The 20,572-nt window shown below is 36.8% G+C and overlaps 1 protein-coding gene across 1 annotated transcript in view; it reads left to right on the top strand.

The window, feature by feature from the left end:
* Positions 1–20,572, top strand: part of LOC134231244 (uncharacterized) — a gene marked incomplete at its 3' end in the record, with an annotated part of 423,563 nt that overhangs the window by 244,068 nt on the left and 158,923 nt on the right. Inside the window, 4 exon segments of the mRNA XM_062713186.1 lie at positions 5,354–5,495; positions 8,459–8,592; positions 11,091–11,306; positions 18,051–18,269. Of these exon segments, the coding sequence (XP_062569170.1) occupies positions 5,354–5,495; positions 8,459–8,592; positions 11,091–11,306; positions 18,051–18,269 (711 nt within the window).

Genomic DNA, 20,572 nt, shown 5'->3' with positions numbered 1-20,572 from the left:
TCATCAGACAAATTTTAACCAAACTTGGTACAAAGTATCCTTGGGGAAAAGGGAGTTAAAGAGCAAGAGCCACGTTCGGCCTTATTTGGCCCTGAGAATTTCTGCAAAATCAGAACTGCTCAGTTTAGGTTGCAAATGCAGTATCTATCACTTGGAGTGTTGGTGACCACGTATCTATTAATTGTGACGTAATTTTACATCTAGTCAATGCATTACGACGTCATAAAATGCGTCATTTTCCTCGTATCCTGTAAATTCCTTTGAAAATGACCTAAAGTTGAAGCATTTTTTCAATATTTCATATAGAGCACAACCTTTGATCCAAAATATGCACATACATCATGAAAGCTCTGTTTCTGAAGATCAAAAAACATGTTTTATTTTTTGGATCGTGGGGTGTGCTCATATTTTAATTCTTTGCTGAAGGTAGTCAAATAACCGTATTTTCTGCAAAGTTCAAGAACATTGCAATTTCTCAAAGCCTGCTTTCCAATGTGCGGATTCTCAAAACGAAATTTTGTTATAGAAAATGAAAGCACCAAGTGTCTACTTCATTTTAATATATGAAATGGGAAAGAGGGTGATAGTTTATTAATTGATATAAGTACAGGGCCATTTTCTTCATGCTCTTTATATGAATAAAGGGCCAAGTCCCCAAACAAGGGGAGATAATCAAGAAAAGACAAAAAAGGTAGGGTAATTAAAGAATCTTCTAAAGAACCACTGGACCAGAAAAGCTTAAACTTATATGGAATCATACTGAGGTAGGGTAGATTCTAAGTTCTTCAAATCATGACCCCCGGGGGTGGGGCGGGGCCACAATAGGGAATCCAAATTTTTAATTGAAATATATAAGAAAAATCTTCTTCTCAAGAATTACTGGTCCAGAAAAGGTAAAACTTATGTGAAAGCATCCTGGGGTTGTGCAAATTCTAATCTCTTCAAATAGGGACCCCTGGGGGTAGGGCAGGCCCACAATAGGGAATCCAAGTTTTACATTGAAATATATCGGAAAATATTTTTAGGTCACCTGAGTAAACTCAGGTGACCTATTGCTATCTGTTTTCATCCATCATCGTGCTGAATTCGTTGTGCTTGGTTCATCGCGCTTTAACATTTGAACATTTTCAGCTTCATGTCTGAAACCACTGAACCAATTTCCACCAATTTTGGAATGTAGCATCTATGGGTGAAGGGGAACACAAATTGTGAATTTCATGGTGCCTGCCTCCCCTGGGGGCTGGGGGTGGGGCCTAAACCACTACAATTAATGCAATCTTTAAAAATCTTCTTCTTTACTCCTGGACATCAAGCAGTCAAACTGTTGGTATGATTAGAATCAACATTGAGTCCTCTACCAAAATTTTGAAATTCATAGCCCCAGGGTCAGGGGTTCTAGTACTAGGGTGGGGCTAAATAATTTATATAGTGAAAGTGCATTAATTGTTTGAAATTCTTCTTTTCTGCTCCTGGGCATAAAATAAACTAAAAAAGTACAAAGTTAAGTTGAAAATGACTGCTTCTTCCAAGATTGTGAATTTCATGGCCCCAGGGTCAGGGGTTGTAGTGCTTAAGGTGGGGCTATATAGATTATATTATAGTGAGAATGCATAATTTCTTTGAAATTCTCCTTTTCTGCTTCTGGGCATAAAATAAACTAACCAAGTGCTTAATTAAGTTGAAAATGACCGCTTCTTTCAAAATTGTAAATTTCATGGCCCCAGGGTCAGGGGTTGTAGTGCTTAAGGTTGGGCTAGCTAGATTATATTATAGTGAGAATGCATAAATTCTTTGAAATTCTTCTTCTCTGTTCATGGGCATTAAATAAACTAACCAAGTGCATGGTTATGTTGAATAAGGCTGCCTCTTCCAGAATTGTGAATTTTATGCCCCCCGGGTCAGGAGGGGTTCTAGTGGCAGGGCTGCGGTATAAAGATTATATAGTGAAAATGCACAAATTCTTTGAAATTCTCCTCTATTCGTGGGAATTAAATATACTAACCAAGTGTATAGTTATGTTGAATAAGGTAACCTCTTCCAAAATTATGAATTTCACGGCCCCAGGGTCAGGGGTTCTAGTTGCAGGGCTGGGCTTTAAAGATTATATAGTGAAAATGAATTATTTCTTTGAAAATCTTCTTCTCTGCTCATGAGTATTAAATAAACTAGCCAAGTACATAGTTACATGTATGTTGAATAAGGCTGCTTCTTCCTAATAAATTATGAATTTCATGGCCTTTGGGTTGGGGGTTCTGGTGTTAGGGCGTGGCTCTATTGATTATATAGTGAAAATGCATAAATTCTTTTAAAATCTTCTTTTTTTGCACCTGGGTATTAAACTAATGATCTATGTACATATTTATGAGGAGGAAGGATGCCTCTTTGAGATTTGTGAATTTCATTGCCCCTGGGTCAGGGCTTCTTGTGTTAGGGTGGGGCTTTAATTTTTAGCTTTTCTGAGCCAAAGGCTCAAAGAGCTAATGCTATGGCCATTTGTGCGGTGTGGTAAACTATTTAGAATATGGGCCATAACTCAAGAACCCCTTGGCCAATCAGTGTCAAATTTGTCGCAGGGTATCCTTGGCCCAAGGGCTACCAATTATTGTAAAACTAGGGTTTGGACCCTGAAACAAGGGGAGATAATCAGGAAAACAAAATTAAAAGTATTGGTTCATAAAAAAGTCTTCTTCTCCATAACCACCAGGCAGATTTTCAGCAAACTTACATACAAACATCAAGATATGTTGAAGATTAAAATTTGCACGGAGAATTACCCTGGGGCAAAGGGCATTGTCTCAAGGTCACTTCAAAGTTGACCTAAATTTACACTTAATAAAAACGTTTATATTTTGCATATTATTAAGATTAGGATCATCAAATCTTGTATGTTAATGCAGCTTAGGACTTCACATCATGTTAAATCAAAAGTACGTCGCGGTGACCTACTTTTGTAATTTTGCGGGCATTTGTTTTCAAATTGATTTTTAGGCATACTTTGGACACTTTAAGTCATGTGATCATCAAACTTTGTCAGTTGATGCATCTTGGGTCTTCAAACAATGTAAACTTAAAAGTAGGTCATTCTGACCTACTTTTTAAGTTTGATGGCTAATCTTTTGAAAAATATTTAATCCCATTATCCTGAGAGTTTTAGAAACATCAAATTTTGTAAGTTAATGCATCTTGGGGACTCAAAATATATTTATTGAAAAGTACGTCACGTTGACCTACTTTTGTAATTTTGCAGGCATTTGTTTTCAAATTGTCAGTTGATGCATCTTGGGTCTGTGGAAAATGTCAATTAAAATGAAGGTCCCGGTGACCTACTTTTGACAAATTTATGTATATTACTTTATATTTATATATTTTTAAAAATATTTTATAAATTTTAAATCTTATAAATTTTATTAAAAAAATTTTAAAATTTATATTTTTTAGTATCCTAGGTACTTATTGGCTTAGGATCAGCAAACTTTGTCAGTTGATGCTTCTTTGATTTCCGAAGAATGACGACTAGAAAGTAGGACATGGTGACCTACTTTTGACATTTTATGGCTATATTTAAGTATCTCAGGTACTTATTAGCTTAGAATCATCAAACTTCGTCAGTTGAGGATCTTGGGTTTTCTGAGAATGTCAACCAAAAAGTAGGTCACCGTGACCTATTTTTGAATACCCAGGTACTTAGTGGCTTAGAATTTTCAAACTTTGTCAGTTGATGCTTCTTGGGTCTTCGGATACGTCAACCAAAATATAGGCCATGCTGACCTACTTTCGACATTTTATGGTTATATTTTAGTATCTTACGTACTTATTGGCTTATAGAATCATCATACTTTGTCAGCTAATGCATATTGGGTTTTCCAATCATCGAACTTGGTCAGTTGAATCTTGGGTTTTTGGAGAATGATGACCAAAAAGTAGGTCACGGTGACCTACTTCAGATATTTTATGGCTATATTTAAGTATCTCAGGTACTTATTGGCTTATAGAATCATCATACTTTGTCAGCTAATGCATATTGGGTTTTCCAATCATCGAACTTGGTCAGTTGAATCTTGGGTTTTTGGAGAATGATGACCAAAAAGTAGGTCACGGTGACCTACTTCAGATATTTTATGGCTATATTTAAGTATCTCAGGTACTTATTGGCTTTGAATCATCAAACTTTGTCAGTTGTTGCACCTTTGGGTTTTGGAGAATGTCTACCAAAAAGTAGGTCACAGTGACCTACTTTTGAATATCTGAAGTACTTATTGGCATGGAATCATCAATCTTTGTCAATTATGCATCATGAGTCCTCAGAAAAATTCAATCAAAAGCAGGTCACCTACGGTGACTTACTTATGGTATTTTATAGCTATATTGAAATATTTTCAGTCCTAACTGGCGAAGAATCATCAAACTTTGTCAGTTGATGCATCTGCAGACCAGTGATGGAGTAATTTAGATGATTTACTTATTTAAAAAACTACATTTATTTGATTATGTTTTGTATCAATTTTTGACCAACATACATTGTATCTAATATGTTTTAATGTAATGCAGCCAGATCCTAATTCAAGGCATTGTTACATCTCACCAATAGAGGGGTTAAGCATTTGACCATGTACACATACTTGAGTCTAAGAAGCTACAAGTTCTCACATACGTGTACTTGCGAATCTACACATTGTGTACAACTTGTAGAATTACGCAGTATGCAAAACTGATAACGTAAATCGCATTAAATTAGGGGATTTCCCTAGCTACACATACACGTAGATGTACACGGTCATCTGCTTAACCTCTCTATTTACTGTAACAAAACATTTTTTTAAAAATACATGTATTTAATGCAATATTATCCGAAACATCATGTCACACACTGTATTAGCTTTAATTGTGAAATCAGTACTTTTTTGGTTTTACATAAAATCATCTCCCTTTTAAGAAACATCAAGTCGATATGCACATTAGATTCTATAAATAGTAACTCAAGTCTATATACTGATACATACTTAATCATGTGATCAAATTAGAGTCAATCAGAGAGCTTTGAATAAATGATATATATATATATATATATATATATATATATATATATATATATATATATATATATATATATATATATATATATATATATATATATATATATATATATATATATATATATATATATATATATATATATATATATATATACATGTGTCAGTTATTAAAAAGTATTTCAGTAATCAGAGGCCTCAGATATTATGAGTGATTTGCTCATGTACAGAAGTAATGAAGCTTGATTGCAGTAAAATAGACAAAAAAATTAGTTAATTATTCTACTTAAACTAAGTATTTCAATTTATTCATAAATACATAGTGTATGGTGGTAACCAGTGTGAGACAGACTTAGAAGATGAGTGTACACCAGACACGTGTAGTTCACATGGAATGTGTCAAGACAGAGCTGGAAAGGACCCTGTCTGTTTGTGCCCTATTGTTGGGGAGTACTCCCAGCCTAAGTAAGTCCACAACAAACTGTTAATGATATTATGAGATTCTATATGAAGATATACATATCTGTAAGAAATCTAGAAAATGTTGTGCATCCTTGTTTGCTGAAATGTGCTTGGTTAAAGTTGTGAATGGCTTTTACTAATCTAGATTTAATTGAAAAAAGACGACATTTAGAGTAATTAGGTAAAATACTTTATGTGAACTAGTGGGAATAATTGTAATATATTAGTGCCTTTGGTGTTGGGAATATTCAGGTTCCTAGCTGCTAATAAGCAAGAACACAAGTGTGAACGCTTTATTTTCAAAAAAAAAGAAAGAAAGAAATTTATCCGGAGAAGTAAATTTTAATTAGCATTCAGCAAGATCCGTATTTCAAATTATTTTGCATCTTCTATTGATCCGATTCAAATTTTGTTCAGCATGTACAATCAAATGTAAAGTCTTTTACAAAATCAATTCCAAAAACATCTTTCAATATTCTGGAGAAAGATAATAATGTTGAACCAAAATTTTCTACTCTTAATCCTTGTAATCCTGATTATCTAGACATATATTTGATGAAGAAAAGTGATCTAAGTGACACTAATCTAAAGAAAAGTTACTATAAGGGTCTTTGACTAGTACACAAGATTTTCAATTAAACAAACAATGTTAAAATTGAAAATACGCTGAAATAAGTAAATAATAATATAGATAATGTATGAATATCTTCTTTTACTGATTATACCAATTTATAGAATTATTATTTAAGCATTCTCACCTTGTTTAAGCTATCAGAATATAAAAATAAACAAAAGGCCCCACCCCCCATTTCATTATTGATGCTTTCAGTATGCTATCTTAATATTTGATTTGAATATTATACAGTTATGGACTCTTTTGGTGTTTAATATGGTTTGTTATTCACCAGAAAAATATCAATATTGACCGACGTGGAGCCTCTGTGTTTTCCTTTTCGAGTTTTGCTATGTGTAAGACGTCCAAATGTTTAAAAAATAACCCTGCAATAGGTTTGTCTTCCATTTTTCTTGCTCATGCAGATACGCAGCTGGCTTCGGTCGTTGCAAAAATTGTTTACAATGTTGTTAACAATGTTGATTGTGATGTCACAATGCCGTTGCAGGTGCACTGATCCTCCGGTGAATATGTAGTGTTATGAACTGTTTGCTCTTTTATAGATTATATAGGGACTATAAATAGAGTATAAAATAAAGTGTTTTATTTTATTTTTTGGCAAATAATATTTCATTACACGTCTTTACTGAAAGTTTGAAATAAAAGAAGATACCAAAATATCTGTAAATTACTCTAATAATTTGATTAAATTGTCGTTCTCTTCCTCATGAAGTGTCCATGGATGCAATAACTTAGCTACGTATATGCTGGAGAAATTAGATGTAGCGTACATGATTTCTTTTGCGGGAAAATGACTGAAAAATTTCATAAAATCCAGGAGCTTCTAGGGGCTTTGCTTTCCTAGGCCCCAACCAGGGCTTTGCGGGGCCACAATTGGAAATCCAAGTTTAACATTGAATTACATAGGAATTTTTTTTTTAAATCTTGTTCTCAAGAACTCCTGGGCCCAAAACGCTGGAACTTATGTGGCAGCATCATGGGGTAGTGTAGATTCTAAATTGTTCAAATCATGACCCTTGGGGATAGGACGGGGCCACGATAGGAAATCCAAGTTTTACATTGAAGTATATAGGAAAATTCTTTTTCTCAAGAACCATTTGGCCAGAAAAGCTGAAACTTATGTGGAAACATCAAAGATTTTAAATTGTACAAACCATGACCCCCTGGGGATAGGGCGGGGTCGCATTGGGAAATCCAAGATTTACATTGAAATATATGGGAAAAATCTTTTAAAATCTTGTTCTCAAGAACTAATGGGCCAGAAAAGCTGAAACTTATGTGGAAGCATCATAGGTTAGTGTACATTTTAAATTATACAAACCATGATCCCCGGGGGAAGGGCGGGGCCGCAATATGGAAATTCAAGTTTTACATTTAAATACATGTAAATGGCATACAAATTTATCTTAAGAACATCTAGGTCAAGTTCTGTTTTTGGGTAAGGTTGAGCCATTTTTAACAGAGTTATGCCTTTGGACTTAGAATGATTTCAATTATTTTCAGTTTCTGTTCATTGCCTCTGCAGCTTTTGCACATATTGAAATAAAATTTGATATATACAGATTTATCAAAAGAGTATCTAGATCAAGCTCAGTTTTGAGTACAATTGAACCATTTTTGACAGAGTTATGCCCCTTGGACTTTGAAAAATTCCAATTATTTGCAGTGTCCGTTTATTTTTTTCACAGAGGTTGCACATACTAAAATAAAATTTAGTATGTATACAGATTTATCATATGAATGTTTTGGTCAAGTTATGTTTTTGGTACAATCAAGCAATCTGGGACAGAGTTATGCCATTGGATATTGGGAAAAATTCTAATTTTTATTGGGAGGGGGCATAAGTGTTTTGCAAACATATCTCATCTTGTGTACGCTTATGCACTTATGCATAAATTGGTGAGAATTCATCATCTATATCTAATTTTGGAGATCGCATTTTCAATTTTAAAGAAACTATTTAAGATATTTTCAACACACTTCATACACTAAATACACAATTTTTCATGTTGCATTACTAAATATATACCCTTGGAAGGGCATTCATGTCCTATGGACGTATTTCTAGTTGACCTCTTGGCCTTGACCTTAGAGTTTGACATGCATGTGAGAAAATTCAATCTTCACCAAAAGCTGTCATATGGAGGCATCAGTGTTTCACAAAAGTATGTCTAGTTCTTTAATCTGTAATAACTAGTCACCTCCCCAGAAACTGTGGTCCTGTGATTATCATATAGTACATGTCATAAGTTGATTGTAAAGACACTCTCTCCCCTCCCTCTCTCAGTGCTGATGGGATTCATTTTGCAATGTTTCTTGTATTATTTTGTAGATGTGATTTGGTGCAGAATCTGTGTAGTCCTGATCCATGTAAAAATGGGGCTGAATGTCGATCATGGGGCGCTGTCAGGAGACAATGTATCTGTAAACCAGGCTTTACAGGAGTGAATTGCTCTGTTAATATAAGTAAGTACTGCATATAGTAAAGGATCTATTTCTGATCTTAGATGTGGTAGGAAACATTTTCTTGTGCTTAATTCCAACACTTTTAGGGTAGAATCAAAAAGGTTAAGGTTTAGGTAATGAACTGTTATGTTCTGATTTGACCAATCTCAACCAAATATCAATTATTTATATATGAACTTTCATTCAAAAATCAAAACAAAACACCAATATTATGGATAGCAGCTCCAAGACCAAGAGCATGTAAATAATATAAGGAATAATTGTAAGCTTTTTTTTATTTCAAGAAGATCGATGATCAATCGATTGGCTTGCGTGATAATATTATGCATAAACGCCTAAGGTGTTTATGCAAATTATCAAGCGAGTCACTTGATTGATCACATGATGAAATCAAAAAATTAGGTCAAGGGTCAAGGTCAAAAATAGCCTCTCTGTTCAAATTTTTGTCCGGAGCATATTTTTTCACTTCTTGGTCCAATCTGGCTCATACTTCACTCACAGAGTGCCGTTGGGTAAAGGGTATGAAGTGATTTTGAACCATTTTTTAGGTCTAAGGTTATAGTCATAGCAGAATTATATGAAAAATCCTTGTCCAGAGCATATCTTTCGATATGTAAAATTTTGGATTGTAATTTTTTTCAATAAAAAATTAAAATCTCCTACCTGCACACGTAATTTTAACACTTTCCATACATTTTCAATAATGTTAAGGTCTGGGCTCTGTGGGGGCCAGGGAAGTGTTACGATATTATTATTCTGCTTCCATTCATTTGATGTGGCAGACACATGACACGGAGTGTTATCCTCTTGAAAATCCCAGCGGCGATTTGTAAAATGCCTAGCAACCATGGGCCAAAGACACTTGTCCAAAACTTCATATATACTTTTCACTGTTCATGTTTCCATCTACAACTTTCAATGTTCTAACTCCATGAAACGAAATACAGCCTCAGAACATGACGGATGCTCGACATGTTGTCTCCCTATCACCACGCAAACCAAGGCACTCTGGTCTTAATCTTTCATCTGCTTTTCTCCAAACATGTACTTTATTGTTATTTCCTAACACTTCATTTCATCACTAAAAATGATCGCACTGTCCAGTGTAGTTTTTGCCTGCAAAATTGACTTCTTTTTTCATGATTCGTCTGAGAAGCTGTTGTTTTCTATGAAACAACGCAACGTTTGTACCCTTCTTCATTTAGTCGTCTTTTTACAGTACTGAAGGACACACAATACCCAGTTCTTGCATTAAATCTACCTGTAATGTCTTTATAGCGCCTGCCTTCTTTTCTTTTCACATTTTGCTTGAGCCACCTGTCATCGCGCACCGTCGTTTTTCTTCTCCTTCCACTTCGTGGCAAATTTTCAACACTTCCTCGTTCACGCACATGTTTCAGAAGTTTTTGGATTGTTCTTGCATATATTCCTAGCTATTACATCCTGTATTTTGTAGTTTGAATAACCCTCGTTAGACATATGTAGAATTATTTATTTTTGCTGTGTTATCAACTCTTTGCCATGAGGCGCCATGAGGCGCCATGTTGCTAAGCAGACCATAATTGTTTAGCAAAGGGGAATAATTCAATTTTATTTGCAATTTAAAAAATGATGAAGTCATATGAGTTTTTATGCCGGAAATCGTATACCGGTATGTCGTAGTTAATTTGTAAAAACGTTTTTTTTTTTTAGATTTACTGCATACAAAATTACTTAGTTGGCCATTTTGCAAACTCATTTATGGCAGGCGACAGTATATTATCATGAAAACATTTTTAGAACTATAATCTATCAATTTGAGAACTTTAAAAATCACCCTTTTAAAAATACGGTAAAAGTCTTCTCAAAACGAACCTGTTAGTATCTCTGTTCCGCCGCGAAAATTGTGCGTTTTTTTAATAAAATAAATACAGTCTAAGTGTCTTGGAAGTAAAATTTAAGCATCTTTATAGTTGGAATGGCAAAAATTTAAATCAAGGAGACAGTAAATTAAATAACTAATTCTTACCGACTGTATTGAATCCGATGTTGTATATCCAAAATCTTTATTATGCAAGAATAAAAAGCGATAAATAAGTCAATAACCACTAAATAATTTAATAAGTGCAATTATTTATTCAACAAAAATTAAAATCCAGTCACAGTTTACTAAATCGGCCATTAATTGGTTGTATTTGTGGAGAAAACGAACGAAAATCCATCGTTTGTTTACATTGGACCCCATTATGCCGCAAAGCATGACGGAGCCAAAAACTTCTTCGTTGGAGTTCACGCCGTTTTGGGAGTTCGTCTAGACTGTGCAAACTTTACGTGAAATTGACAACAATGCAATATATTGCAATATCCATCAAATATTCAATATATTGCAATATAATTTCTCTGGTATATCCACCCCTACTCTTTAGCTACCTTACATTTAATTTCATGTTCATTGCTGAAAGCTGGGCCCTTTGAGATGGCCACTATTTCAATTATATGCTTCACTGCTATATTTTCAGACGATTGTGCAGTCAATACAGATGGGTGTTTGTATAACAGTACATGTAGAGATGGAGTTGATAGCTACACGTGTGATTGTACGTCAGGCTTCAGTGACAGACATTGCCAGGTCACCAAAGATTTTTGTAGTGGATCACCTTGTCCTAATGGTGGCTGTGTGAATGACTACACAAAACTGTCACCCAAATGTTTCTGTGATTACTCATACCAGTTAGGTAATATGTCATATTCTATACATAATTGAGGTAAAGCATGTGAAGTGATATATTTAAATCTAGTGGAATTATACCCTGGTTCAAATGCTGCCATGTGTTGAAGATAGTCGACAACTGTTTCATTCAGTATGTGCTAAAAATCTTTCACATACTAGGGATGATCAAAACGTTCGCGAACTAATTGAATAACTTTTAAAAAAAGAAATGATACAGGGTTTCGGTGTTGAAAATGTTTCAAAGTAGTCCTCTCTGATTTTAATACGCATCTGCAACAATTTTTCCAATGCGCGGATCGCGTGATATAGGCGGTCACGTGACATGCTCCTTAGCGTTCTGTCACGGAAGCGTAAAATTTTTTCCGACTCTTATATTTCTTACCATGTAGATTATTTTTTCCAATTTAAACAGTCCATTTGTCAGAAATGGCCCAATCTCCGCAATAGTATGGGTGGATAATGATATCCTTTTGCAGAATGAGCATGGTGACCATCAAAACCCAAGTCATCTGTCTTTTGACCGTCGTTTTTTTTTCATGTGGATAAAATATGGGTGCCTTCACTTTATCATATCTGATATGTTTAAAGTCTAATGTAAACGATATTTTAGGGATTAGATGATAATATTATTGTAAAGATATTCTTCAAGGTCTCTAACTGTAAGTTGACGATCTTTCATATCAAACTGCTTAAAAATGGACACGTCTCTCTCAGAGTTTGCTTTCACTGGGCAACAGAACAAACATCAATTTTAACCATCTCCCTTCCTTCAATTAAACAATCAATCCAATTAACGACAAAACTTCTGGCAAGTCTTTTGTCTTCATAAACCATTTACAAATTATTATAAAATTTTACAAAGGAATTTCCAAGATATTCGTTTAACTTTACAGCCGTTCGTTTCTCGAATACGACTGAGTCAACCATTTTTTTGTCACAAGTGATCTACCTTATGACGTCATTTTCACATTGTGACGTCACAAACACTGGAAAAAACGTTCCATTACATATACTATTTATAAACCATGTGCATGACTTTATGTGTGTCAAATTTCATTCTGATCTGAATTGTGGTTTTGTAAATATAGAGATAGTTCGCGAACTTTTTGATCACCCCTCGTATACACCTAGGCCATACATTTTTAGGTCATCTGGATTGAAAGCTCAAGGAAGCTTTTCTGATCAACCATATTCAGCATCCACTTGTCTGTCCCTCTGTCTGTAATCTTTTCACATCTAGCTCACCTGAGCCAAAGGCTCAAGTGAGCTTTTCTGATCAAAATTTGTCTGTTGTCGTTGTTGTCATCATCGTCGTTGTCGTCGTAAACTTTTCAAATTTTCATCTTCTCAAGAACCACTGGGCCAATTTCAACCAAACTTGCCCACAAATAATCCTTGGGTTAAGGGAATTCAAGTTTCTTCAAATGAAGGGCCACGCCCCCTTCCAAGGGGAGATAATTATGAATTAGTGAAAAATTAATGTCATCTTTTAAAAATCTACTCAAGAGCCACTGGTACAGGAAAGATGAAAATGTGGAAGCATCCTCAGGTGGTGTAGATTCAAGTTTGTTTAAGTCATGACCCCAAGGGATGGGGTGGGGCCACAATGGGGTATCAAAGTTAAACATAGGAATACATAGGGAAAATCTTTATAAATCTTCTCAAGAACCACTGTACCAGAAAAGATGAAACTCATGTGGAAGTATCCATGGGTAGTGTAGATTCAAGTTTGTTCAAATCATGACCCCAGGGGTAGATTGGGGCCACAATGGGTGATCAAGGTTTTATGTAGGAATAATGATATAGGAGAAATTGTTAAAATTCTTCACAAGAACAACAAAGCTATGATAGATCATCAAGATAAAAACATCAAAAAGGTAATGCAAATTTTGAACTTTCTTTAAATTATGACCAATTAGGAGATTAGAGGAGACATTATGGCGGGTCATGATAGTTCGTCCTTCGTTGTCGAAGAAGACAATAATAAAATCTCGTCTGTTCCTAAGTTTGATTGTGATTGCTAAGATGGCTGGTGAGACCAATCTTCACATGGAACTTCCTTTCACAAACTGGGCATGAAGGTCCAAGTGGAGTGTCAACAGAGGCTGATCTCTCTTTACACTTTGTGTGTTTCTGTTCTGCCAGGTTCTTCATCTTTTCCTGGTACTGGTTTGCCCCCATAATCATGCTTGAGCACCAGGCACTGCCATCAAGTGCTAGATTTTCCCATTTTGTTGGTTCTATATGGAACAGCTTCAATGGACACTTTAGGGGAATCTTTGTATCGTTTTTTCTGACCACCTCTGGAACATGTACCATTTACTAACTCACCGTATAGAAGCTTCTTCGAGATGCGTGAGTCGTCCATTCTACGAACATGTCCAGCCCAACGTAGTTGACTTGAGCATAGCATGGTATCGATACTGTATATATTTGCCTGATTTGGAACCTCTGTGTCCGGAATCTTGCCTTGCCATTTGATGCCCAATATTTTACAGAGACAAACTGTGTGGAAATGGTTTAGTTTCCTGGTCTCACATGCATAAAGTAAAGTTGTCAGTACAACAGCCCTGTACTCACTAAGCTTTGTTGTTGTGGTAATGCCTCGTTGGCCCAATACTACTTTGTTTAGGCGACCAAAGGAAGAGCTTGCTCTAGCTATACATGAGTTTACTTTATTGTCAATGTGGACGTTTCTGGATAGTGTGCAACCAAGATATGTAAACTTTTCCACAGGGTTGAGGCGCTCAGATTTGCAGGAGATGTTCAGTGGCTCAGTGTAAGAGCTGTTTGGTGCAGGTTGGAACATAACTTCAGTTTTCTTAGTGCTTATTGTCAATACAAAGTTGTCACAAGCATCCGAAAACCTGTTCAGACTTGTTTGCATGTCAGCCTCTGTTGATGCATTTAGGGCGCAATCGTCTGCAAACAAAAAGTCCCTCAGCCTTTCAATATGCACCTTGGTCTTCGCTCTCAGACGTTGCAGATTGAAGACTCACCCATCCGTAAGGTATCTGATGTCAACGCCTGGATCATTTTCTGAGAAAGCATCTGTTAGCATAGCTGTGAACATCAAGCTGAACAACGTAGGTGCAAGAACACAGCCTTGCTTGACACCATTTGTGACCTCAAAAGGAGCAGATTGGTTGCCATCAAAAAGAACGTGGGCCTGCATGCCATCATGAAATTGACGCACCATGTTGATGAATCTTGGTGGACACCAAAATTTCTCCATTATCAACCATTAACCTGTTCTGTTGATGGTATCAAAAGCTTTTGTGTGGTCATCGAACGTTGTGTAGAGGCTGCTATTCTGTTCCTGGCATTTTTCCTGCAGTTGTTTGGCAGCAAAGATCATGTCAACTGTTCCCGGCCTGAACGGAACCCACACTGACTCTCCGGTAGTAGCCCATTTTTAAGATGGCGAAGAAGTCTGTTCAGAATTATACGTGCAAGAATCTTTTCAGCAATGAATAGGAGTGAGATTCCTCTGTGGTTATCAGAGGAATTTATGTTGCCTTTACGCTTGTAGAGGTGGACTATCAAGGTATCTTTTAGGTCCTGTGGTGGGGTTTCATTTTCCCACATTGACTGGAAAAGTTTGGTCAATTTCTGAATCAACAGTGGTCCGGCAGATTTATAAATCTTGGCTGAAATAGCGTTGGCTCCGGGAGCTTTGCCTGTTGAGATTTGCTTTATTGCTTCCATAGTCTCTGTGGCAGATGGAGGGTCGTCAAGTGCAGTGTCGATTGGGATCTGAGGTAGACGATTTACGGCATCGTTGTTGATTGAAGATGGCCTGTTTAGGACCGAATTGAAATGCTCTGCCCACCTGTCAAGAATACCAGGCTTGTCAGTGTTGAGTTTGGTTCCATTAGCTGAGAGCAGTGGTGATGTACCAGCAGACTGAGATCCGTACAGCATTCTTATGGCTTGATAAAAGCATTTGGAGTTGTGGGTGTCAGCATAAACTTGAATTTCTTCGGCCTTTTGGCTAAGCCATCTGTCTTTCATATGCCTTAGTTCGGTCTGCACACTCCGCTTCATTTGGTGAAGAGCAGCTGTATTGGCTGGGGTCTTGTTCGAAAGATTTTGCTTTAAGAGGCTGTTCTTTTCTTCAAGCAGTTTGACAATGGCCTTGTTTTCATCAAACCATTCCTGATGTTCATGCATTTTAGGACCTAGTGTGTACATCAACTTTGTTACTCGCACATCATTTTTGTCTCTTGTTTTAACAATTGCATAGTCAATGAGGTGCCAGTGTTTTAAGGAGGATGCATCCAGGTGGTTTGTTTCTTGTTGGCATTTTGTAGAGTGTATTTTTGATACTGAGCTGTGCTGGGCACACAATCTTAGGAGGAGCAGGCCATCGCTGTTGCATGAACCTACGCCATGCTTTCCAATGATGCCACCCCAGGATTTTGCATCTGATCCAACCCTGGCATTGAAGTCCCAAAGAACCACAAGTTGTCTTGTCAAGGTATGGAGGATATGATACTGTCAAGGTCCTCGTAGAACTTGTCCTTGATATCATCAGGATTTGTCATGGTTGATGCATAGCAACTGACAATTACGGCACTTCTCTTGCCCTTCAATTTCAGAGCAAGCGTCATTAGGCGATCATTTTTCCCTTTGGATAGACTAGTCAGCTTGCCTATTAGATCGTTTTTAATGGCAGAGCCAACTACTGCCTCACGGCGTTCATCTTTCCCATGCCCACTCCAAAAGAATGTGTATCCGGCTTTTGGTTCCTTCAGTTGCCCTTCTTCAGCAAGACTAGTTTCACTCAGAGCGGCAATGTCAACATTGTATCTGGATACTCCTTTGCCATGAGAGCTGTTCTTCTTTCTGGTCTGTTTGAGTCACATTTGCCCAACAATGTTCCAACATTCCATGCTCTAACTGTAATCGATGTATGTTTGGTCTTTTTTGCATTTCTTGCATTTCGACTGCATGATGGGGATCCCTGCCAGTCATGGTAAACTGGCCCAGGTAGGTTGAGACAGGCAATGTTTAGGGCACCTTTTCTAGCCCCTTCCCCAGGTTATAGGGTGAGCAGTGCATTCCATGAGAGGGCTGCTCAGTCACTCAAGATGTTGCCGGGAGCCTCTGCTGTTCGATCAAAGAGCTGATGACCAGTGTCTTGAGCCGCCTGTGTGTAGGGTCACAACTGGAGCTTCCAGTGTATCCACACCTGCTGTTTTCGTCATTTGCCAATCGTCACAGGACTTTGGGGGTGTTAAGAGATGAGATATGACTTGCGCTGAAACTTTGTGAAGTAGGGTCACACACCACCGACCTAACTCTCTCGTCTGAATTCACCTTGACCTAGTGGCAAGACATTGTCAAGACTGCTAGAGATGAATCCAGATGCAGAAGTTGCCAGAGTCTTGCCACATGTGCACAAGAGACCGCCTACGGGACTTCACTCCGAGTTTCCTGACCACAACCGAGTTCCACGTTTTCATAGTGGCACACTTTGATGATGAACACGTGAGCCCTTCTGCTCTGGCCGGTGACTTCTTAACAGAAGTTTGTACGCCCATTGATGCCATGTTAACATCACCCCCTCACATGGTTTCGCCCGCCGACTGAGGCCGTTTACCAGGATGTGTTGCTAGGAGCCATTAGGAGATGGATGAAGACCAGTGACAAGTATAAGGTGCAGTTGACAGGTAACAAAGGTTCCACTTCTATCCAGAGCCCCCTACATCCCAAGTGGGTCATAGTTATACAAAGGAATATAAAGGTTATATCAATCAAAATTTTCATCTTATAAACAGCAAAGCTGTTATGTTATCATAATAATTTAAAAGCATCCGTAGGAAGTATAGATTAAGTTTGTTCAAATACCCCCCCCCCTCTCCCCTGAACCCACTTTTATATTTAAACTTTTCAATATTGAACTGATTTTTGCTTTTATCTAACCAGTTGCTCAAGTGAGCGATGTGGCCTCTGTGCCTTTTGTTAATCACAGGGACATTTTTAACCAAAGTTGGTGCAAAGCTTTCTGAAGCAGTGCAAATTGTGAATTTTTATACCATTGTGACTGTCTATATATACATGTAGCTGGGGCTACACTAGGGAATCCTGGCACAGCAAAGCCATGATATCAATTAGTCATATTACTATGGAAGCAACATTTGATATTGTAGATTGATTCAAGTTTGTTTAAATCATGCCCCCTATCATGGTAGGGTGGAGCTTCAATAAGCAATCAATAGGCAAGTTAACATAGGAATTTAAAGGGAAAAAAAAGTTTTAAACTCCCCAAGATCAGTCAAGAATCATGAATCATATTTCAAGCGTCGAAGTATCCTCCGGTTGTATACATTGAAGTGTGTTGATATCCTGAACCCAGGGATAGAGTTGGGCCACGATAGGTTTTCATAAGTTTAGATAGGATTTTATGGGGAGAGATTTTAAAAACACTTCTCTGAAGAACAGCAAAGCCATGATTAGTCCAGTTTATTATGAAGCATTCTCTAGTAGTGTAAATTCAAATTTTATTCAAATCATGGACCCTTATAGTAAATTGGGCATTACTACAAAATAATACACATGTATATATGAGGGAAATCTGTTGGAGAACAAAAGGGCCCAAGTGACTCAGGTGAGTGTTGGGGTCAATGAGCCTTTTGTTATAGCAGTATTTCATATATTCCACTTAACTGGCAAATGTAATACAATACTGAATTTCATACATGTATAAACATGTAAACTCTATTCTTTTCTTTTTATAACACAGGAAATGGTCAATGTGAAAAGATGGATCTATGTAACAACACTGTATGTATCAATGGAACCTGTAACCCACTGATTGGAAAGTGTTCTTGTGATCTTGGCTTTGAAGGTTCTAGTTGTCAGCACAGTGTGGATGAATGTAAGGAAATGCCGTGCAAAAATGGATCAACCTGTATTGATGCACACCAAGACTACAGTTGTGTATGTGCATCAGGATTTGAAGGTAGCTTATTGATGAAAAATTTTTCCATCCAAGTTTTCTTTGATACCTTAATGAACGAAAATATTATGATTAATTTTTAGCTCAATTGAGCTGAAGGCATCATTGTCATTGGCGCTGTGAACTTTTCACATTTTCATCTTCTTCTAAAGAACCACTGGGTCAATTTCAATCAAACTTGCCACAAAGTATCCTTGGGTAAAGGGGATTCAAGTTAGTTCAAAGGAAGAGCCAGGCCCTCTTCCAAGGGAAGATTATTATGATTTAGTAAAAAATTTAATGGCATCTTTCAAAAATCTTCTTCACAAGAACCACTCGGCCAGGAAAGATGAAACTCGTGTGGAAGGATCCTCGGGTAGTGTAAATTCAAGTTTGTTCAAATCATGACCTCCAACAGGGGATGACAAATCCCATTGCCGACGCCCGGGGCTATTGAATTTTAGGGATGGGCAAGTGAAATTTTATCAACTTCTTGTCCGTGGGCAAGTGACTTTTCAAAAATAAAATCAATATGTAAGCCATATATTTAAAACTGGGCATAGGGACTTGCATGATCTACTTAGTATTTGTGTTCCTCTTTTTGTGACCTATTGCTATCCGTCTTCGTCCGTTGTCGTCTGTCGTGCGTCGTGTGTTAACATTTGAACATTTTCAGTTTCTCCTCTGAAACCATTGAAATCATTTTCAACCAAATTTGGTATACAGCATCTATGGGTAAAGGGGAACATAAATTGTGAATTTTATGGTCCCGCCCCCCCCCCCCCCCGGGCCTGAGGGGTGGGGCCAAAACCACTAAAATTATTGCAATCTTTAAAAATCTTCTTCTTTACTCCTGGATATCAATCAGGCAAACTGTTGGCATGAATGTAATGAGCATTGAGTCCTCTACCAAAATTGTGAAATTCATGACCCCAGGGTCAGGGGTTCTAGTGCTAGGGTGGGGCTATATAGATTATATAGTGAAAATGCATTATTTCTTTGAAAATCTTCTCTGCTCCTGGGTATTACATAAACTTACTAAGTACATAGTTATGATGAGCAAGATTGCCTCTTCCAAAATTCTGAATTTTATGGCCCCAGGGTCAGGGGTTCTGGTGTTAGGGCGGGACTCTATTGATCATATAGAGAAAATGCATTAATTCTTTGAAAATCTTCTTCTCTGCTTCTGGGAATTAGATAATTTAATTAAGTATTTAGTTATGTTGAGCAAGAGTGCCTCTTCAAAATTGTGAATTTTATGGCCCCAGGGTCAAGGGTTCTGGTGTTAGGGCGGGGCTCTATTGATTATATAGTGAAAATGCATTAATTCTTTGAAAATCTTTTCCTTTGCTCCTGGGTTTTATGCCAATGATCCAAGTATGTATATTTTTGATGAAGAAAGGTGCATCTAGCAAAATAGTTATTTTTTATGAACCCCAGGGTCAGTGGGTGGGGGGGGGGTTACATAGTTTGAAAATAAATTTATGCTTTGAAATCTGCCCTTTGGTATTAATCAACCATTTTATGATAAAATTTACAAAATTTTGAAATACGTTGCCCCAGGGTCAGTAGTTCCTTTGGGGTGAGGTGCACAACTGGTTATAAAGTGGAAGTGCATTTTCTCTTTGTTACAAGGGTCTACCTCTGGGTATTAAGTAAATAGAGTAAGCATGCTAAGTTTATAATTATGATAAGCAATGTTGCCTCTTTGAAAATTGTGAATTATGAATTTCATGGTCTCTGGTTTAAAACACGAACCAAAATTTAATTCTTTGAAAGTTGTTACACAATACTCAGGTGACCTATAAGGCCTGTGGGCCTCTTGTTTTGAAATATTTATAAATACAGTATTTGTTCATGGTAGGGCAAGTGAATAAACTATCTTTGGAAAATAACAAGGAGCCACCCCCCAACCCCCCACCCTGAACACTTTCCTCCGATCTTCTGGTACTTCGTGCTATGACAAGACAATGAATCTATTGACATGTTCTAAATTTTGAATTTACTGGGAGTAAATGCAATATTTAGAACAGTTGTCATTATTTAAACTACTTGGAGTTCCAAAATAGTTATTTCTCTCTTTGAATACATTTTACGTGTCCTACAGCATACATTTTTATTATTTTTAATTCTGAATCAGCTTATTTATCAAAAAATGTCACAGACTTTTATAATAGGTGATATCAAAATCATCATCAAGGTAGATCACTGAGAGATTAAGATTTTTTAAACTATAAATCTAAGTTATATATTATTTGTTTCAATACCATTCACAAGCGGTATTAAATATTTCATAATTTTCAAAAATGCAAATAGTAAAATATAGA

Source organism: Saccostrea cucullata, unplaced genomic scaffold (genome assembly GCF_032062105.1).
Source record: "Saccostrea cucullata isolate Sc308-1 unplaced genomic scaffold, CSIRO_AGI_Scuc_v1 ctg238, whole genome shotgun sequence".
Classification (NCBI taxonomy): Eukaryota; Metazoa; Mollusca; class Bivalvia; order Ostreida; family Ostreidae; genus Saccostrea; species Saccostrea cuccullata.
This window is presented reverse-complemented; position numbering and strand designations above follow the sequence as displayed.